Consider the following 23327-nt stretch of genomic DNA (forward strand, 5'->3'; position numbering starts at 1 on the left):
GCAGGGGACCTACAGCAACCATCTAGTCCAACTGCCTGACCACTTCAGAGCTGACCAAAAGTTAAAAGTATGTTAATAAGTACCTTGTCTGAATGAGTCTTAAATACTGACAGGCTTGGAGCATTGATCACCTCTCTAGGAAGCCCGATCCAGTGTTTGACCCCCCTCTCGGGAAAGAAATGCTTCCTAATGTCCAGCCTAACCCTCCCCTAGTGCAGCATTGAACCATTCCCACGCATCTTATCACTGGATACCAGCAAGATCAGCACCTCCCTCTCCACTTCCCCTCCTCAGGAAGCTGTAGAGAGCAATGAGGTTGTCTCTCAGCTTCCTTCTCTCCAAACTCGACAAGCCCAAAGTCCTTAGCCATTCCTCATAAGACATCCTCCCAGCCCTTTCACCAGCTTTGTTGCCACCCTCCTCTGGAGGCATTCAAGGACCTTCACATCCTTCTTAAATTGTGGGACCCAGAACTGCACACAGTACTCCAGGTGAGGCCGCACCAACGTTGAATACAGTGGGATAATCACCTCTTCTGACCAGCCAGTTATGCTGTGTTTGATGCACCCCAGGATGCAGTTTTCCTCTTGGCTGACAGGGCTCATATTGAGCTTGCTGTTAACAAGCACTTGCAGATCTCTTTCTTCAGGGCTGCTCTCCAGCCTCTCCTCTCCCAACTTATACTTGTTGCCGGGCACAAATATAAACTGGGAAAGGAGCGCCTGTTGTTAAATGAGCACTGAAGACAGTGGAAAAGAAGACATGAAACAAGGAACACATCTAAAAGACTAGTTCATCATTAACTGTTTCAGCAGTCTTAGCTGTAGCATTTTGAATTAAATGACAAATGCCACCGAAATCCAAAGCTGTTACATTGTAAAAACCCCAATCTCTACAAGAGAATTACAATACAATGAACAAATGGGTGAAGGGGGAACACAAGTGGAAGCCATGCTGCGAAGAAGCAATCGCCACTCGTACATAACCTACTTGTGTCAATCATGGAGAGGCTGAACCAGAAAAGTCTGATTTTTACTTTGTCTGACAGGAGCAAGAGGATGGAAGAGGACCGACATGAGCCTATCTGCAGCTCGTGTTTGTCATACTAATTCTACATTCTCCCACAGTTTTGCCATATTGATTTAGGAAATTACATAAAACTAATACTGATGTCAAATAATTTAACTAGCCCTTCTATTAAGTCAGAAGCCAAGCTTAACTTCATTTTCCCTTCAAAACTAAATCATAGTGATATACAAAATCATGGTATGCCACTAATTCTGCTCTATCATGCACCTAACAGATACAGAGCATTTTACGCTGCGTTATCAGAGTCAGGTGTTCTTCATTCAGTCTACTAGAAATCACTGAATTAGGAATCACATTGCCCCAGTGGCATTACTTTCAAGGTCAAGTATCAATCACATCATCACATTAAGTAATCAATTGTTCCTTCCCAACACACCAACACTTACTGCATTGCAAAGTTTGAGACATGAACAGTATGACCCAAAGGCAAGGTGTAAACTGAATGACAGTACAACCTACATTTGGCCAAAGATGTATTCTAGACAAATTATCAGCTAGTCAGTCACACAATGTATGTTATTAAGTGGTTGAGAACAGTTAGCACTATTAATACTTAATTACCTTATTTAATAAGGGCATATTTTTATTAATGCTACATATAACATTTTTTTAAAAAGAGGTTTAAATATGTTGTCTTAAAGGAAGAACACACCAAAACATTACTAAGTTATTTTACCATTTATTTCAAGTGCTTATCTCCCATAACAGCTACAGTACAAGAACCATAGTCCCTTAAGAGAAAGTCATACGAACAAAGAAAAAGCATTGTCCTTTCAAGCTATCATATACACAAGATGTATTTCCTTCAAATTTCAGGCACAGTAGTGTTTCACCATTAACTCATGATTTAACATAGCTCAGATCAATGCATGTAGCACACAAAATAGCACATGGCGTGAATATCAAAAGGGTATCATTTCAATAAATATTGTGGCATCTCTAATTCCTATAGCTCCCAGACACAAAAAGAAAGAAAGCACTTGTATCACAGCATCTTTACCTGCTCATGGCCTCATGTACACAGTTCTTGGAATACAACCAAATTTGCTGCAACATGTTGAGAGCTGAAAGTCAAAGTGCACTGTAAGGCATAGTTTGAACCAAAATAAAAAGCCATGAATGGGTGTTGGCAGCAGGGGAATCCCCTTCCTTCTTGCTGCTATTTAAAACTGAAGGCAAGTAAGGTCATTTCCAATTTAACACACAGTTTTCAAAGCAACTTTTTCTGCAGGGGAGGGAAGAAGAAATGAAAGGTACTCGTGTTTCAAACACAACATTCTAAGGAAGTAATCGGAAAGCCAGCAAGACACACTTTGACCATTTCTACAACATGAACAAGTCAAAGTCAACATTTAGTATTCTGTGTATAACTTTTATTTTAATGCCAAATGCAGTGAACTTGGAAGTACCTGGCACTGAAATGAGGAGTAAATAAGGAAAACTAATACTAGCTTTCCTACAGCTTTTCAGCTGTAAGAAAGAATAGATTTTGCATTGGTTGGGCTTATTGGAAAATCTGCTTTGGCTGCAAGTTTGCTTCGTAAAGCAGACTTCGATCTTTGGAAACAACTTCTTTCAAAGGGAATCTCCAGCTTCTACCTAAAGCCAGAAAGAAAGGTGTAAGATGAAATACATCGTTATTTGTTTCCTCACAACAAAAATATCAAAGCATGCAGTTGATCAAAACTTCTGTCCTACTATCAGGCAGAATCTGTCCTAACACTGTCACACTAATTTAAATTTAAAATTATGAACATACGAATGCTTTTAATTTTGAAGGCTGAGGAGGGGAATAAATTTGCCAGGCATACTGGAAGTAAACTAAGTCCTCTGTCAATACACTAGTTATTGTACTACAGTCCATTTATGCTAATTTCTGGAAAAACTGAATGGTGATCATCAGTGTAACTAATCACATCAGGAAGCTGGTTTATAGATGTTTCTGCATACAAGAGATCGTAAATCACTTTGTTACACTGTCAGAAGGGTCACGAACTCTTCACAACCACAATAATCAGCAGAGAGTTCTGCATTGTCTTTGATCACCTGAAACAGGAAATAGGTTTTGGAACCACATTTACCAGAGTGCTTAATACAGAACACTGATCAGAATTCTGTTCTTCAAAGTTGGCACAAAAAGTTTCACGCCTTCTGATAAAAATCTATCACAAACCAGTACCAACAGCAAACCAATATAACTTTCCTTCAAATTAAACAAAAGGGCTCCCAGAGAAAAACATGCATTAAATTATACTAAGCGTTGATGATATCCACTTTAAGACACATCTCAAAAAGTAAAATCCAGATTAAGGGACCATGAACATTTACAGCGGTTGAATCAATATCCCCTTGTGTGGATTTAACATGCTCAAAGTCTTTCAAAAACTGTATTTGAGAAAAAGACAAGTCACAGCCATTTACATAACAAACATCTCCAGCTTCACTGTACTTCTTGTGTGCACTATCACACACAATGTGTTATCTCCACAGCAAGGTTAGATTCCTCACTAGTTCATAAACAACTACTGCATGTCTAAATCCCACCCTTGAATGTGATGATTTGACAGCAGCTTTTCTGCAAGATTCAATACACCATGCAGTACACTTATCCATGAATAAGATCCCTATCTTTACACAGATCATAGCTAACTGAGAAGAAAATGGTATTAATGACAATTGTTCAGTATGGATGGTGCACCTCTGTGATGCTGGAACAATTTAGTAACAAGCATTTCTTAAAAAGATTTGGAATGAGATATTTGTTGCCAATCACATCCAAGACATGAAAACAAGGATAGTCTTTACTGTTAGCAGCAGGCAACTCGAATAGATGTTTCCTGTTAAGAGTGGCTAAAGAAGAACCAAATAAGAGCAAGTTCTGTGCTTTGATCTGTCAACCCTTCAAAGAACGAACTGCATTTTACAGAGGCCAAATGGTCTATTGTCAGTAACTGGACACAGGAATTTATTTTTTTGGCATTCATCTCAAGTATTGAAACCCAAACTTAGTTAAGAGACACATTTTTCCAAAGTCTTAGTTTTAATAAAACGGGATTGTCTCTTTCTAAAATAGAAACACAGGATACTAATTCTAACAACGGACAGAACAACGAGTACTTGCTATGGAGGCAGACACTCATCTTCCAAGGAACGACCCCTTTATTGTCACAGGCTGCACTCCAATATGCAGCTACCAAGTATTTCAGTAGTATTTGCCACAGCAGCAGTTTGTGGGATAAAAATGCCCCAAAATGTGGGAGTGTGTGTATTTCCAAACCAAAATATAACAACCAAAACCCAAGAAGCTTATGTTGGAGTTTTGGGATAAATAGTAACAGAGAGTAACTGAGAATGGATACGCTTTTACCTTAAGTATACGTAATATTTACACTGCACCAAAAATGGGCTGCTTACATTTCAGGCGCAAGTCAAGGTTAGCAAGATGTTACCATTTCCTCTATTTTGCCATTAGAAACAAGCAAGAAACTTAAAAGCACACACTTTTAACAATTTTAACTAAACTTGCAACATATAAAATCCTAAACAAGGCACAAGTAGAAAGCAAGCCAGATGCAAAAAACATCCTTACAAGTTCTTCAGCCAAAGTGGCAATAATGCTCAGGAAGTTGGAATAAACTACAAGTTACATGTCACTGCAAGCTGGAGTTAGTTACATCACTTTGAGTACAAAAAGAGAAATATATCCACAGGCAAAACGGATCAAACACTTTTAAGCTTTTCTGAATTGCTAACTATCTCAAGACAAAATATCATTAGGTACGTAACGTAGCTCAAAAACATTAGGTTTGATTTTTAATATTCACTGTAAGAGATGGCAATTCACTCATCAAGGACAAAAGGTGTACTTTCATTATCAAAAATAACTGAATTTGTCACTGTATGACATTGTTAAAAAAAAAAATACTAAAATAAGTGTTTTCAGAAGCAGTTTTCAGATTATTATGCCAGTACTTTGGATATCCAAGCCTATAATAGAAGGATATGCTTCACATGTTCTTATCCTAAAACACAGTGTTAAATAGAATGGCTTTGTTCACCTGTACTGTTTGTTTATTTTTATCCTGCTAACTAACGATTTTAGAAAAAAAAGTTGCTACATTTTAATCATAATTTTGCATAATTCCTATTCAGTGATATCATAAACACCACTGAATTCTGACTATCAGCTGTACGCGAGACAAAGCCCCTACAACAATAAGGTTAGCATGCCATTTGTTGACTAAACTTAAAGTAGCATCTAACAATCAGACAGACCTCCAATGAGCCATCTCTGGAAGCTATCCATTTTTTATTATTATTTTATTTTTAAATAATGCAACAATTTGAATATATTAGGTTTCCTGAAAAAGTGCATACTTTTGTAAATTAAGAAAATACTTTTAACACTATTAACACTGATATACAAAATCTACTCTCAGAGTTTCTCAAGTATCATCTGAACACAGCAATTTAGATTTGTCACTTCCATCACACTTGGTGAGTATATGAAAGATTACTGGAGAATGGGATGTGAAAGGAGGGATAGAGGGATGCAAGTTTAAACTCAAGCTGTAGGTCAAAATATGCCTGCAAAGTCAGTATTTCAAATTAAATTTTCAAATCCAAACTTGACATTTGGGCTCAGGAACTCAATTTGCTATGACACACATAGTTACTTTCCTCATGCCCATCAAGATCTCTGCCTTCACCTTTGACAGAGCAATTACATGTCTGTAATGCTTCTCAGAAGGCCAAAATCCGGATCACTCAGCCAACCCTATATATGCAATGCAAGGAAAAAACTGTTCCCCCTAGGCTCTCAACTTAAAAATTGTGCTGCGGCTGAAGTTGAGGACTCCTATTGTAGCATGCACAACCACATCAACCCTGCCCATGTAGATATCCAGCTCTGATCCCCAGAAGTGCCAGAGTCCACAGATTGGCTACATGCTGTGTGAAGAGAATGAAAGTATCAGATGACGGGAGAACTTGGCCATAAACTATCAAACCCACTTTTCTCTGAGAGAGAATGTAGAAACCAAAAATGGATGCCAGTAATTCATTGATACAGGGTAAGATACATCATCATTCTATGTAAGAGAATGCTTCAAAAATAATTCCAGATTTCCATTCATGTCTAGACACTTTGGCAGCTTAAGCACAAAGACTGGTCCTTGCCTCTGACTTACAATAACGATGTTAAAGCATTCAAAGTCAATACCATGTACTCCTGAGTCTTTCTATTTATCCTTAAGAAGTCAAACTAATCATCCCAAAGTTAGATTATTTCTGTTCTTCAAACTAAACGAATACATAGTTCTGTCTGATCGTCAACACTAATTAGGTGAATTTATTTTGATGTGTGGGTTAAAATATCTTAAGTAGTCAACTGCAAGGCCACAGGCTGTACTGGTGCCCATTTAGACAGATTCAATACATTATATACATGCTTGGTTTACAGACACATTCCCTCAGTGCCATTACTCTCATGTACACGATTTCCATAGTGCTTCAAAGACTTTGACTCGCGCCTCTGCGTATAACTGAAAGTTTGTGTTCAGTAGATTAGAAGGTACCAAGTACCTGCAACAGAAAGCACAACTTCACCATCTCAATAATAACTTACATTATCTTCAAGTGTAGTAACTGTCATACAGCAAGATTATTCTTTTGACACTTTATGAAGGTAGCCCAAATTACTATTTATAAAATGCTTTTGGTGTAATTTATGAAGTGTAATTCATCTCTATAAACCTCTTCAAAAATAATGAAAACCTTTCTTTACTTGAACACTACCATAGTCCCTCTCTTTTACAATTACAACACCGTGTTTTATGTTTTATATTGTACATAGTTTTCTACATTGCCTGAAGAAGCACTTTTCTAAAGTTGTAAGCCTAAACCCCCAGAGCCTAGATGTAACCTAGGGCCCTAGGAATTCAAATATATTTTCCTTAGTTTTCAGGATGCTGTGGTCACAATGGAGACCTAAACAATAACTATCTCTATTTTGCATTTCCAACTTATATGATTGTTAAAAACACCTTAAAAACAGTAAGTGCAGTCAAAGCAATTCCATAGGTACCTCAGTGGGACAAGAACTTGCAACTGCAGCTCAGAAGATGCAACCACCCAGTTTATTGTGAGAAAGTATCAACATTAACACACAGTTCATATAGATCTAGATGTGTGCAAACCTCTTACTGTCTACACTTCATTTTATGGAGAACTAAACATAAGTTTCTATGTATTTGGAATCATTAAACAGCAGACACTAAAGCAGAACAACGGAGTGTGCATGGGAAAAAGAGAGTACATGTAGAAAAACAACATTTTTTTCCTGATTCAAGGATTTCAAAGCTGAGTTACCAGGAAGTTCCTTTTCTCCACTACTTGGTAAGCATTGCCTTTTGCCTATATATTATTTTATTGCAAATACCAAGAAACACTGCTGCTTTGTTGAGGTGCAGGAGACAACTATTGCAAGACCTGCCCCCCAAACAAGCCAAGCACAGACATTTAGAAACCACCAGCTACCAGTATAAACAAAACTAAATTAAGGTTTATTACACTCCTAAGTTACAGCACCCTGCAGAGTTTTCCAGAGAATCTCAGAACAGTTTAACACATCAGCTTATTTATTCCAGCTCAAAAATCAGTGTCTTCTAAAATAAATACTTGTTTCAAGTGCATTATTTGTTTTTTCATTCTACTAGGAAGATACAGCACTGTATCATTCTTTTGCAATATAACAACTAGTTTAGAGAACCTTAAACACACTTGGTCTGTATTCCCCTTGAGCAGAGACAGCAGCCACTGTCCACTGTCTATTGGACAGATAATTTAAAGCTTTGCACAATAGGGAAGTCTTCTTTGACAAAGCAGCTATTATTCTCAAAACCCTCCTAAGGGTATAGGTAGCTTCAGAGGACCATACTGATTCATGTATTCCACCGCAAAAGTGATGGGAAGCTTTTCCCTTCTGTGTGCCAAAAAGTCTTTCAAAGGAGGTATATCCAAATATGTAGCAACAAGCACTGTAACCTCTACATATGTAGCCACATAAGCCGCAACCTGGAGCCATCCACGTTCCCTGACATCAGGGGTAAGTCTGAGGTCAATGCTTGTTGATGGTGTGTTTGATCCCTACTTTGTTTCTTGAATAAGCAAACAACCCTTCAATGGAAACAAAGGGATGATGGAAATACACATTTTCAGTCTTCGAAGTTCTGCTCTAAATCCACTCTTTAGTTAACTTTAGTCAGGGCTTCTGTCTTTCACGTGACCTTAAAGCTTTTTTTACTGAACACAGTTTCCTTGTTACAACCCCTTGAATTTCTGGACTATCGGACTTGCACCAAGATACTGCATACCACTTGTGTTTCATTTCATTGTTCCCAACACATCAATTACTGAACCAGAGTATGCCTAACAATAACCCAGATCCACCTGTTTACATTCTTCACCAAGCCTTATAATTTTGAATTTTTTTTTTCAGCAAATACTTCATTTTAGCCCCATTTTACATCAGCTGCATTCTGGAGAACAGGGTGGTTTTGTGCAAGCATTCCATAACTCTTAACAAGAAAAAATGTCAGAGAAGCAAAGGCTAGCCTCTGTTCTACTTGCTGCAGCTCTTTTGTCATACATGCAGTTGTTTCACAAGCTAATGGTCACCGATACACTGACCAAAATATAAGACTGTCAACCAACACTGTCAAAAGACTGCATTCCACTAGCAATTAACAAGACAGTCATATTCTTTAGGAAAGACTGATTATATACAAATACTAGGTTTTCATTAACTTACTACTTATAAAGAAGCATTTTCCTATTGCTTATTTGAATATCCCTTGAATTTTCTTAGAAGAAAGCTTTTCTAATTCTAAGCTACGTGGAGATATCTTAAGTATGAATTGCATAAATCTCAAATGCCGAATTCCCAATAACCACAAATATTTCAAACATCTATAGATTGACCAGGAAGAAGGAAAACAACTGACTTCTATTAAATAGTAGATGTCCAAAAGGATGATAAATTTCACTTGCACAAGTCTCCAGCATTCTGATTCACTTGTCATGTGTCATGGGACAGTTAGGTCCTATAGAATAAATGTAAAGAAAAATGTCCCAAATAAAAGAAAGCTAAATTGGAGACCCTTCTTACAGAACAACTTAACTTGAGAAGAAAAAAAAAATTCTATTAAACACATCAGATAGAAGTGTTAGTACCAAATACTCACAACTGTTCTAGAAAGCCTGTTTCTATGAAGAGATGGCTGCTTTCTGTATCTGATCACGGTAGTACAAAGACTATTTCATAGCTAGTAATGCCATTTTGGTTTAAATAATGAAAGGTACACCTTAAGCAAGAAATTTGAAATGGGTACATAGTCCAGAAAAAAACCCAATTAGTCAATACCACACTAGTGCAAATCTTTGGTATTTACAAAGCTGTAACTACAGTTTTTAAGAAAAGATGCTTTTCTCATTTTTCTTTTTATTCCTTTATTTTCTGTCTCCATCCTACATTTCACCCATTGGTTTTAAAAACTGCCTTGTGAACAACTTTCAAAAAGCAACTCCCTGCTTTATCTTCCCTTTTTACCCAAAGGACTTATCTGCAATCGCACCTTGCTTTTGCATCTTCTTCATGGGCTAAAGTTGTACGTCATTCCGTACAAGTCACATGACAACTACAGAAAGCTGAGCTGTACATGAAGAGATACACTTATTGGGTGGGTACCAAGACAGTACTGGTGCCTGATAGCAGATGTTCAAAAGGTACTTGAAATTTATCTCTAAGCGAAAATGCTGTAGCCTCAGGCAGGATGAAAACTACATCATGTTGGCTGCTAAACAAACCAAGTAAAAATTGCTGTCCCTTCTTAGAAGTCCCAGACAGAAAAAAACCACAATATGAAACAAACTTCAATCATTTAGGAATGCTTATTTCTAAAAGTTTAACTGGCACAACATACGGCCACAATTTGAAAAGGCATACTCATAAAAATTTGCATGCTGTCACAACACACGTGGGTCACGTTACTAAATACCATATTTTAAAGTACAAGAATGTGAGGCAAGGAATTCTAATCAGGGAAATGCACAAATGGTTTAGGGCCCTCTACAGTTATAGTCTTGCTCAAATCACCTCTGACCCTGAAGACTCTGAAGTGTTATGTCAGATACACAGATGCCATGACAGATTTTGCTTTTGCTTCAAAATCTATGTGCATCAGCTGATCCCCTCCTCCCAGTACAAGCTCCTTGTCAGATACATTATGAGGTAAAATCAACAATCTAATGAGATCTGACAAAAATTTGAAATTATGAAGATGACTAGTTGAAACGTGGATTTACATATGCTGTCATTAATGATGAACCTCACCCTAAGTGTACATTGTGCCTTGAGATATCAGCTAATGATAGTATGAAGCCATCACTATTAGCAAGACATTTAAAAGCTAAGCACACAGAACATAAGGACAAATCTCTACCGTTTCTTCAGCACTGGTTTCAAGCCATGCAATAACTCAAAGTACTTTACTAAAAAGAAAAAAAAAAAATACACAACAAAAAACCCCACAAACCACAAGCCAAACCTTCCGCCCCTAGAATCACTGAACTTAATGATAAATCTTCAAAAGCCTCTTTTAAATTTTCTTTAATAGCAAAAGAGACAGAGCCATATACCATTGGGGACACACCTGGTCTTCCTGCTGCAGTAAGAAATGGCTGAAATAATACACAGCAAACAATACGGCATTCCTTTGTCAGCAAATACTGCTGGAAGACACATGAAAAGACACAAATATTTGAAGAAACAAGTACTCTAGTACAAATTATGCAGTGTAGGAGGTTTGCTATACTGTTGGCTGAAAGTACAGATGTTTCTAACATGTCTCAGCTTACGGTACAAGCTAGATTGTTTCAATGATGAAATACACTGGGAACTACTTTTTTGTGAGTCACTACAGGAAAGATGTATTGGAGGAAACTCAACATATTCTCAACAGTGAATTATTTCTTTAATAGAAACAACATTTTATGGAAAAACTCTGCAAGTGTAATCACTGATGCAGTGGCTGCCTTAGGCGGGGCGGGTGGGAGAAGAAAGAAAGTTCCAGTGTAAAGGTTACAGATAGAACCACATATGGAATTCTTTCACTGCACCACTCATAGGCAAGTACAGCAGCAAAGTTGGGGCCAGAAGTGCACAAATTGCTACAGGATGTCACTGATAAAGTTAATTTTATAAAAACAAGATCTTTAAATAGTAGAATCTTTACAATACCTTGTAATGAGATGGGGAGTGACCACGAAAGTCATATTCCCACAACTGAGGTTTGCGGGTTACCTTGTGGCAAAGAGCTTAAAAGAATCATCAAACTTAAACATGCATTATGCAATTTTTACCCAGAAAGACAACTTTTCAAAATTTGCTGACCTTTTCTGTGATGACACATGGCTGTCAGTAGTATGCTACCTAGCAGATATTAAAAAAAAAAAAAAAAAATACACACTTAAAGCGTCCCTTCAAAGTGAAGTTGACATTTTAACAGTGAGCAAGAGAGTAACCGCTTTTCAAAAGAAACTCACTCTACAGTGATTGTTTTGAAAATGGATGTTTGGAAATGTTTCCATTGTTAGGTGATTTTGTTGCTGAAAATGATGTGGCACCTTAAAAACCTCTCAAATCTGTACACTTAAAAACTTGGAAACAGAATTTCCTAACTTGTTTGAAAATCTTTCAAAAGAAAAATTTCAGGGGCTTTTGAATGCATGTTAAAAATAGAAGAATGCAACACCTTCCCATTAGTTTGCAAGAACAACTGATTGACATCAGTGAAGATGGAAATTTAGTAGATGAATTCCAAGGAAAACCTTTACATAATTAGTGTATGGGAGTGGAAAATGAGTATCATGATTTAGTAAGCACAACCAACAATGCACTTCTTCCATTTGGATCTATGTATCTTTGTGAGGTGTCTTTTTCAGCTATGACAGCCATTAAAACCAAGTACTGAAATAAACTGAACTTAGAACCAGACCTTCAAATAGCTTTATCAAAGTGTTAAACCAAGATTTTTTTTAAAATAGCGAGGCATATTCAATCACATAGCCTTCACTAAAAGATTTTTGTTAAGAAATAAAATAAATTTTAAAAATAGTGTTTCTCATGCTTTCTTGATTTCTATTTTTTGTATATGTTAACATACATAATACTAGTACAATAGTATAGGTGTACAATTTATACATAAATATACATATTTTGGGGGCATATGCTCACAAATCTTTTACTGGAAGGGTGTAAGATCAAAAATCTTTGGAAACTACTGCCTTAAATGACCTAGTAGGCTGGTAATACTATTCCAAAGAAACTATGCCATTGCTGATTGCTTTAATAAGATCCACATGGAATTTAGTGTTTTGGGTTTTAGTTTTCAGACTAAAGTAACAGGGTTTTTTGCACTCATACACAGATGGCATTTTTAATGCTTCAAACATAAATTTATCTTTGAAAAGGAATGATAATAGCATTAGGTAGGAAGACATTTTTCCTGCACATATGTTCACAGTCACTTTCATAGCCTAGCCTTACATTTTTTTCAGTAGTGGTCTGTTTGGTTCCTCAGGGAACATCCAGCCTTCTAACTGGTTGCGGTCTTTGTTTACCTGCGTTAAATAATCTCCAACAACTGCTGCATAAGTCGTTCACCCTAACCACACATTTGTACTACAATCAGGGTATTTTTTTCGCCTCATCTCTTTGCCACTAAAGCCCTGCCATTCCTTTGGAGTGGTCTTACAAAGTCAGACTCGGTTCTGACATGAAATCTTTAAGACTATCTTTTCTGCCCAGGCCCTCCCAATATTTTAATGTTTTGTCTTGGGGAATTCCTTACAGGAGATCAAGAGAATTGTGAAACTTAAATCCCATGGTTTCTTATTTCATACATCTTGCTTTTTGTTAGGCAGAATGGATTAAAATTTGGCTAGCACTTTGGTCATCACAGCAATTAATACAAAAAGGCTGCTGAAAGCCTTTGCTTTCAAGAAGAATGCAATAAGTAAAGAACTAGAATTTTAAGAGCACTGTTCAAGGAGAAGTCACCTGAGAACAAATAGCACTCCCTAAATCTTCTCATGGAGGAATGTCACTCATGAAATATTTGCATTAGAGCCCAGGCAACCATCAACCACTGGGATGGATGGGCCTGTGCTGCAAACCAGGCATCAGCAAAAGAGTTCTTAGGATAGCAAAAGTGACACTTCCTCCTTCCCCCTCAAAAATATTACCAAGATATTTGGAGAGTCAGGCTCTCTAATAGTACTGTGCCACTAGGTGGTCGCCTACTGAACATAATTGCTTTTTTTCCTCAAGATCAACAAGCTTCAAACACTTATTTTCCATGGTACTAGAAGGCCTTTGTTTTGACATTGGATCATTTACTATGACCGCTACAATAGGATTTTTCAAGACTGGAGCATTTTCTTTCAGGAACAGTCACACAGCAGTGGCTAAACATCTCCCTCCTCCCAAGAGGTAAGTAGCTGCATGTTCTGGAATGAGGTGGCCATTCTGAACAAAACAACAGGCAGTGTAGAAAAAGGAGAGGAGAAAGACTGAAGTGTCTTAGGTCCTCCAACTATCCACAGCTATGGATGCAGGCAGCATCTGCATCCACTAACAGACTATCTTCCTGCTCCTGGGAAAAGTTAATTTTGTTTAGCCTGGCCTTGCTTTCTTGGCTATCTAAGGACAGAGAGAGGACAAAATGTCACTCACCCAATACAGCACCTGGGAACCCATCTGAACTGACCACTTACATATCTACATCCTCTACATACAAAGGCCTCGGACAAGGCCCATTAGATCCACGCAACCCCCCTTCTCTCCATGTCTGGGTTTGTTCTGTACTTAATCCATAGTCTGGTCTGCCCAATCTCACCAGGCAAAGTTTAATCAACTACCCTTTCTTCACAGGCTTCAGTCTTCTGTATATTCAGCTATGCTTCTCTTCTCCTCAGCGGCTTTTAAGTCTGGTTAGTCTCACAGTACAGCTGAACAGGCAATCCAGCTACAATCAGGCTGATCTGGACCTTACTCACAACTGCAAATGCAGTCACTGATTTTTTTTTTTAAATTAAAGAACAAACAAATATTTTTCAGGGTTGGTACATACTACAAGATCTTGGGTTCCCACTTGAGTGCTATACGTCCTCAGCTGTTGCACGTAACATTTCCAAAGAGTACTTTAAATATCACAACCAAGTGATCTCATTTCCCACAGCCTTTGCTTTTTTAAACAGAAATTGGACATTTATATCTTCCTCCCTGTAACAGCGCCTTTAGTGATACCCTGACCCCAGGAGGCATGCCACTGGTTCCTTCTGCTTGACCCTGCATTCCTGCAGTGCAGTAGTAGCTCCCACTTGATCCTTTCCCCATATAGTTCAGATACCTCCTTGCCAAGAAGAGTTGTTTCCTTATACTGCAACAAAAATTAATCTAAGAAAATCTTTTAGTCAAAAATGGGAAAATTACAAGGAAGAATTACAAAACTTGCAGGCTACAGGGAACTCTAGCATTCAAGTTCAGCTTCCTGATCTCATTTATTCATATATGTATTTGTAGATCCATTGATAAATTTTGACTCTGTCCTGGTATTTAAACATTTTTATTGTGTCTAAGCATTATGTGCTTCAGTCCTATACAACCACCACATTCCTGTCACAATCCCTCCCATTAGATTACTATAGGTCTTTACTTCAACAGGGATTATCGTTTCTGGCAGGCATTCATAACCTGCCTTTGCTGCTTCCATTCCCTCTGCCAAGTGCCACCTTGCTGTTTCCTGCCACACAGCATTTGGCACATTCCAATTGAAACAAGATAAAAGGTACTTGCCTTAAATGCCTTTAAGGCTAATGTTTCCACCTGTACAAATTTGAGCCTGCTTTTTACTACCAGTAAGTTTCTGAAACTGTTTTACGCTCACATATTTATGTCATCTATACCTGAACTTTAAATCTCACATTCCAGAAAAATCACACCTTTCCCACTAGTACGTACCACCACTGTAAACAAACCACAGTATGAACTCGTCTTGAGGTACCTGAAACAAAGGGTTATTTAACATATTACAGATACCAACTTCCAAGAAAGGCAACAGAGATCATTATATAAAAATAAACAAAAGAAAAGCATTACACAAGTCCGAAGGCCTTTCTAAGCTGAAGACAATCCTATTTTTTAAGAGGTTCTCACATCACTACACCAAACACTTCAGCAAAACACTAACCACTTTGATATACTATAGTAACAAATCTCTACCACAGCTGACAAATGTAAATTGTCATTCAACTTGAAAAACCAAACAGCCCACGTACTACCACTGATTCTTTATCACCGCAATTGTTATTTGCTGTGATTTAGAAGAGTGAGAGCCTCCTGCTTATTCCTGGGTTACATGCCACTTTTTCATGGAAATAAGAAATCTCAACCTTACAGAAGTTGCCGGATAGAAAGACACCAGGTTCATTTACAATTCACTTCAGTTCACACTTCTTCCTGCTGCCCAAACACGGAAAGATGAGCTACCTACTGAGAATGTAAGGAAGGCAGTTTCAAGTGCCAGCCTGACCCATCTTGGCAGAAATTCAACTAGTTGCTGCCAAGTTAAGGGACTACAAGTAAGAAGTCAGCACTGTAGTACTGTAAAGATATTTTAAGACAAGATTTATTGTCATGTGGTCACCCTCACCTTGTGAAGTCAGTCAGTTTGTTTTCTAGCTTTATGAAGATGCTTGGGTAAAAGGCACTGGAGCTTCAAGAATTGAGGGGATGAATATCTGGGGATAGAATCCCAGCTTGCAACTGGAAGTGGAAAATATCAAAATGTTATCACAATTGCTTCAAGTACGCAGGATAGTTCAAACTATTTCCAAGATAAGCATGTGTGCACACAACACACCCAGGGAAATGGTTCTCTGACACTACTGTGAAATGGGTTTTCAGCAGCACCAGCAAGGACCAAAACCTAGAAAATTCAGTGTTCATAGTTACAAGTGTGACACCAAAACTAACCACAGGCTCCTCACCACCTTCTCATCTCTGAGCATATCAGCCTCAAGCAAAAGGCATGTCTTCACTGCACCCAGAGATAGAAGGCCACAATTCTCTAAACATTGATCAGACCCAGGATTTCAGCATCCTGTGGATCAGTCTAGCACTTACGCATCCAAGTAGCTTCAGCTACCTTCAAGGCAATCAGAGATTCTTTTTGAAAAGGAATGGATTGTTTAACGACAAAAATAAAAAGGCATGAAAGAGCTTAAGACACAACACAATGTCTGTAATCATAATAATCTCATCCACAGAGTTGCAAAAGCCTAGATTAATCTGCTTAACGTAGCCTCTGGAACTTGGAAGCCAGGCTACTCTGAAAAAACCCTCTGCTTTGTCATTTGCATTCCCCCTGTGCCCAAAAGTTCTTCAGTTCAATTTAATTTATACTCTTATAACCATGTGTGGTCCAAAGCAGAACCCCAGAAGCGAAAACCTGCATTCCTCTTCAGCTATCAACAGACAGGACTACCTGAAACTACAGTTTCCAGCTATATACCAGTAACATTTGTCCCAATGGACACACTAAAACCGCAAAGTAAACAAATGAAACCTAATACACAAAATACTGCCTATTAAGACAGCCTCCCCCCATCTGCAACAACACCCAACCATTTTGTTTGCTGTTCTCAATTTGCATCAGCATTCTATTGTCTGCAGAAACATGCATAAGCAGACTTGCCAAACATTTTAAAGATTCAAGAGCAAGGAAAAAAAAAAGGATTTTTGAAAGCTGGATACAGTGGTCTGTAAACAAATTCACACTTCTTTCCTAATTATGGCCTGGTGCAAAGGCAGCATCTGGATAGGAACTTCTTAGCAAAAAACTCTGCATATTTAAAAAAAATAATAAATCAGGAAGCCTACACATTGGGCAGTTCATTGAAATCTCTGAGGTTCAGATAGGAACAGGAGCTGAGAATCACCTCAAATGGTATTTTCAGTACTTTAATGCTAAAATTATGGACTGGAATGATGCTTCAGCAAATGGTATTGCTCACACTTCATGAACATACAATACAGGTATCCCAACAGCTATCTGACACTACAATGCCACAAGGAGGAATAGAGGTGGATGTCTGTTCTACTGTCTAGCTGTGGTGACTAATTAAGTACTGGCATTTTTTGGAAGCTTCCCAGACCTTGCATTTGCACAGATTTAATAGATATATATTATATAGGTAAGCATATAAAGTGACACAATCCAAATATTAATGCTTCAGAACATCCTTGACGTGCGGACTCAAATCTTTGTAGAAACAATACCAAATAAGAGAAGGTTTTCAGAGCAAAAAAAATTTAAGTCATCATGCAGATTATACAGTTCAAGCTATGCCGCAGCCAGATAGTTCTTTCCAGACCACTTCTCCCTCACCAAAAGAAAAGACTTGAATTTACTGTAGTGGTGTTTTGTACTTAATACTTATATTTGTAACTATAGATGCATTTCCTAATATAAGTAGAATTCAGTGATTAGATTAGCTGGCAAATGATGAAAGAAGTCTAAGTAAAACTGTACCACAAACCAAGCTTACAGTAAAATTACTTAATCCTTTGCAGTTCAAATCCAAGTTCATCCTTCTCAACATCATCTACTCCTAACAAATCTATCCATCACACATACACCAAAAAACCTCTCACCCTCTCCGGCACTACTACAGTGCAATGGCAACATTTCAAATCAACTTAAATTAGGCTGTACTACATTCCATTACATGATATCATGCAACAGATGTTACTCTAAGAACACACAGGGCAATTATTCAGGGTAAACTGCTACAATCTGCATGGTAAAATGAATGGGTATCCTATATGAAGCTTTATCAAGTTTTATACTGAGACTCAGAACTTAAACATTGCCCAAGTTTGTCACAGTTAAGCCAGAGACTTAGACTGGCAACCAGAAACAAGAAGTACTCTTATCTTACTTTAGCTCGGTAATTTTGCCACCAACAGATAATTAGATGAAAATTCTACTTAACCCTTGACCAGTGAGTTAAAAGAGGCATTATGAAAATCACATTAAATGCACTTCCCAGAAGCAAGAGATTTGGGTTTTTTTCCCCCTTGCTGTGTGGTAACTTTCAATCTCAAGGCACAACCTTGAAAATTTCATCTTTTGAAAATTAAATCAGAAAAGGTAGTTCAGCCAACTTAATTTACAGTTAATTTAGCCAACAGCAGTGCTATTGGAAGAATGGCTGACCATTCTCTCAAGCAGATATGAAAGCTTTTCATATAGTACAATTTGTAAGGTATTTGTAACTAACACTGGCAGCTTGCACTCATATTTGCAACATACTGCCATACACATACAGGCAAGTGATGTTTTACATAAGCAAGAGTAATCTCAAAAACTTGTTGCTTGTTTGCTTTTTAATCATACGGACATTTTCCCATAGCTATTGGGCTCTCTTAATGATGCAGAATTCCTGAAGCCTTTAAATAACATACTTTCAAACTCAGAACTGGCTTTCTGGTTTGAAACAATATAGCTCAAACTTGGCTCTAAAATACAGGTCTGCAAAATAAACTTTTAAAAGATTTGGAGGGAAGCGGGCAATTGTTTAATCTGATAGAGTTTTTTCAATCAATGGACAAACCCACAATCTTTCTAGCTAGACACTGCAGCAGCGTTTTAACACACAAACAGTAGAGCCTAAATAAATTGAAGCAGAACAAAAGCGCTACAGAAGGTGAGCACAAAGACAGCAGAGGCCCCAGTTTCCAGACAGGTGTTCCCACACAGTGCTCAGGCAGTGGCACTGCGACGGAACCCTCTAGTCACCCAAAGGCAAGACTGTTCCCTGCACCCTACAGCCATCTGCTAGGAAGGATGGCATGGAAGAAAGAAAGGTGACAGGGCACCGCGGCACAGGCAGGCCCTCTGCAAGCACACACCGCCGCCTCGCACCAAGAGAGGTTTTGCGCTTTGGCACGAAGCCCTGCTGCACCGGGGCATGTATCCCACAGCCGCTGGCACGCTCTCAGGACAGCCCGGCGAATGGGGAGGCCGCGGAACGGAGCGGCTCACTCGCCCACCCATCCTCGCCTGTGCTGCGCAGGGGCGTATGCGTCCTTCCCTCCCCTCCGGGGTGGTCCTACGGGACCGGCCTGCGACCCGCTTCCAACCCGCACCGTCCCACAGGCCTCCTAGGAAGAGGCAGACATATACACAGATAGATGGATATAGATACAAGCGTATACACACGCAGTACAACCGTCCTTGGGAGGTCGTCGCTTCGCAACGTGTTGCGAAAAGGATTTTTTCGGCATCACGGTCGCCAGTAGCGCCCAACGGCGAACAGCTCCGTCCCTTGGGCAAACCCACCCCCCGGCCTGGCCACGCGAAGGTCTCCCAGCGAGGCTGCGAGGAGGAGCCGTCCACCCCTGCACCGCCCTCTTATACCAGCCCTACACGGCACAGGGAGGAATCCCAAAGGAACCGCGGTTTCCCTCCCACCCCGGCCCGGCTCCTGAAGAAGGGAACGTGAGCTGCAGCCGCTCTTCCCTTCCCAGGGCTCAACCCGCCCGGCGGCGGAGCCCCTCCCGAGCCGCGGCAACCCGGCTGCTCGCACGGCATCGGGCCGGGATAGTGCTGTCCTCCCTGGAACCGGCAACTTGTTGGGCGAGCAGCACTCCGCACCGGCGAGGCGGTGCCGGACGGAGTGCAGCTCCCGCCTCCCGCCGCGGCACCGGCGACCGGCAGCTGCCGCCTGCCTGAGTGGGGGCAACGCAGCGTCTATATGCGAAACCCGGTGGCAGCCGAGTCGCCGCAGGCATGGAGCGGCTCCGCGCTCCCGCCGCTCAGCCCTGCGCGGAGTCTTCCCCCTCTCGGCGGCTCAGCACGGACCGCACACTCCATGCAACGTGCAACGGCAGGGCAGGACAAGGGGGTCCTCGTGGGCTCCTACCGGGAAAGGCGTTACTGTGGCATTGCAAAGCGCCTAAGCCCCGCCGCTCGCTCGCTCGTTTCCTCCTTCCCCCCCGCTCGCCTGCTGCCCGCTCCCGCCTGCTCCGCCGCCGCCCGCAGCTGCCGCCGCTGCGGACTCCAGGCGCAGACCCCCGCCGGGGGGGGCAGGAAGCGCGTCATCACTCCGGGACTGCTCCACCGCCCTTCGCCGGCCCGGCCCGCTCCATTCCGCCGCCCGGCTTCCTTGGCGTGGGAAGCCCGGGACGCCCACCCAGCCCGAACGACCCGCGGCTCCCGCCCGTCCAGCCCTCCGCTGCGCCCGGAGACCGGCGGGAGAGGAACCGCCTCAGCTGTCTCGCCGGGCAGAGGGCTTAGGGCCCCCCTGACCTGGGCCTGAGGGAGCGGCACCTCAGCCGGCCGCAGCCCTCCAGGTCGCGTCCTCCCGCCCAAGACAGCAGTTACCGGGAGGATGGCAGCTCCTCGGCGAGGAGGAAGGCCGGGGAGAGCCTAGTATTTTTTCCGCAAGAAGGAAAATAAAGCTGGGGGGGGGGAGGGGGTGGGTTAGGGGGCGGCTACCGCCCGGGCCGCCGTCGCCCGCTCAGGGGCTGCTGTGGAGGCGCGAGGCGCTCTGCCCCTAAGGCAGCGCGCGCGCGGCCTCGCGCGTCCCGACGCGGTGCCGGGGGAGGCGCGCGCTGCCTCAGCAGTTGGCGGGCTCCCTGGCGCGATAGGCTCGTACCCGTCCCGAGGGCAAAATGGGGCAAATCTCAGCCAAGAGCCCCCAGCTGTGCTCCCAGCCGGGCGGGCTAACCGCCCGGACACCCGAGAAGCGCCGGTGTCAGCCCGGCCCTGGCAGCGTTACTCGGGGCCTCGCACCTCCGGCTCCTTCAGCAGAGGCTTCCACAAAACGGAGGGGAGAGATGGTCTGGGAGTAAAAGAAATACATAGATAAAGCCGGCACGCTGTGAAAGCGATCCAAACTGCCCTTGGGTTTTGTTGTATTAAGCATTTACACGTGACACCAGCAAGGAATTGCTGTAGCAGCAAAGGTAACCCAGAACTTTCCTTACTCAGCTTGTATTAACTGTTCTGCTACTGTTACAGTTGCATAAATGGTTTTCATATCAATATATAGATATCAATATGAGGAAATAAGTCCCTTAGTTTCATATATACTGGGGCCTCTATCAGCAAAACTGACAGTTAATCATACAACTAAAATAATTAAATCTGGTTTAGCTGAGGTACACTCATTATGAAATATTTTTACTTGTAACCAGATTAAAAAGCTGCATCACTCTACAGCTGGTTTTGCCCGCAAGAGTAATTTTGCTCCATCAAATTAAGACACTGAACTAACGTACAGTCACGCTGTGACACTGCCCAACATAGTTATGCTTCTATCAAGATGCTTCTTGGTGGGCATGTTTAAGACAGTCTGTAGTTACAAAAGCTAACCAGGTTATTTTATACACCCACACTACAGAATTAAAAGCATCACAGTGTTAACATCCGTAATAGTCACTGTGAGCTGTGTCAGCTTCAGCAAAGGAACAAGAAGTATCTGCCCTGTTAACAAAAACTACTACATGGGGTTTGCTTTATAACTTGCAAATACTTGACAATATACCTGTTTTAAAAATGAGTTATTGTTGTCATATTTGTTACTAAAGAGATACCATCATGTGTGTTATTAAAAGAAGCAGTAACTAAAGTATTTATCATGTTTTAGAGGACATTTTGCAGATATAAGTTACCTGTGAACGGCCACATTTTGCATAAAGGGCAGCTTTTTTTTCCTGGCCTTTTACTTACCATAATGATAATCTTTCAACAATGCAGCTTTCCCTATTCAGCATACAACTTACACTCCCTTTCTACAAAATATATCATGATGACTCCATTCTTCTCTTTGTGCAGTATTATCCTGTTTTCTGGCTGTAATAATGCTTCATTTCTGTGTTTTGGTATGCCCAATGTGTCTGGACACATTTACTATCTCTCTTTGTCCCCAGCTAGTGACTTGCTTTGGGGCACAAACCAGCTTTTTTTTTTTCCTCCCTTTGCATCGTACCAAATACAAGGGGGTCTGAGCACACACCTGGGTTCTACAGTGACAATCCATGATAATACTATTACAATAATAAATGCGGTATCCTGTCAATCTGTCATTTGAGGATCCAGCTTTTGTTATTTCAGTAATGAGAAATACTCATAGTTTTGCTGCAATAGAGTGGATATAGAGAACTGAAGTATAACTTCCTGGTTCCTTTATATGATTCCAATTTATCAAAATTTGCAGATAGGTGCATTTCCCTTGAAAAAAGCTAGTCACAGTATAGATGAACCTGAAAGCGCGTACATCAAGGTACTCACATAATCCAAAACTTCTTTAGCACTTCTACAGGAGTTTTGGCTTTTCATTTCTTTTTCGTTCAGTCTGACACAGGTTTTCTGAGGTATTGTTAAACTGATTTTACCAGTCATAGTGGAGTTTGAGATAACAGTATCTGCATGGCCTAATAATCTCCTCAGATTAAATCAGACTCTAGTGTGACGGCGAGTGCAAGGCGAGGTGAAGGTATTGTTTATGATTTGTTGTGATTGTGTGGAAAAATAACATTTTTTAAAAATAATGTAACATTTCTAGGCTGTATTTGTATCCAGAGAACATTTTAAAATTAAGACATTCTATTGGGCATGTGACTTCAATTCTGAGGTTACATTTTCCTTCCATCCTAACTGTTCTAATACTTTATGTTTCCACCTCCTAATTACTAAACCCCAGAGCTTTTAGGGTGTGATTTGTCACAGCAAGAACTACAACTACCTTATGTGTTTCTATAAAGCAAAATGGGCTGGTGTGTGAGCATCAGGGACATTCACTAGTGGTTTGGAGGTGGGACAGTAAGGCTGGGTACGTTTTTTTTTCAGCTTGGGAGGCAGATGTTAAGCAATCTCCCAAAACAGAGGCATGAAACATCTACATAAACAATCCATAAATGCTGTCTTACTTGATAATAGCCCTCTCTTAATCCTTGTATTGAAGTTATTTTAGGACTCTGGTACTTAAAATAGCCTGTGGGTGACAGCAATACTGGCATATTTATTGGTGTTTTGGGTGAATTAGAACTTAGTCAAGTGTGTGTGCAGGGACCTTCAATGAAGTATGCTATAAACAGTTTTCTCATCTGT

The 23327-nt window shown here is 40.6% G+C and overlaps 2 protein-coding genes across 3 annotated transcripts in view; one reads left to right on the top strand and one right to left on the bottom strand.

Annotated features, from left to right (window-relative positions):
- Positions 1-20277, bottom strand: part of TLN2 (talin 2) — a 186820-nt gene extending 166543 nt beyond the window's left edge. For both annotated transcript variants that reach the window (XM_063345539.1, XM_063345538.1), the window contains exon 1: positions 20137-20277. The gene's annotated coding sequence lies outside the window, so the exon portion shown is untranslated. The remainder of the gene's footprint in view (positions 1-20136) is intronic.
- On the top strand, positions 19969-20532 carry LOC134520936 (ras-related protein Rab-34-like). Its single transcript, XM_063346832.1, has one exon. It carries the CDS (start codon positions 19969-19971, stop codon positions 20530-20532), a length of 564 nt encoding a protein of 187 aa, XP_063202902.1.
- The last annotated feature ends 2795 nt before the right edge of the window (positions 20533-23327 follow it).

The sequence above is a fragment of the Chroicocephalus ridibundus genome, chromosome 9, assembly GCF_963924245.1.
Source record: "Chroicocephalus ridibundus chromosome 9, bChrRid1.1, whole genome shotgun sequence".
Taxonomy (NCBI): domain Eukaryota; kingdom Metazoa; phylum Chordata; class Aves; order Charadriiformes; family Laridae; genus Chroicocephalus; species Chroicocephalus ridibundus.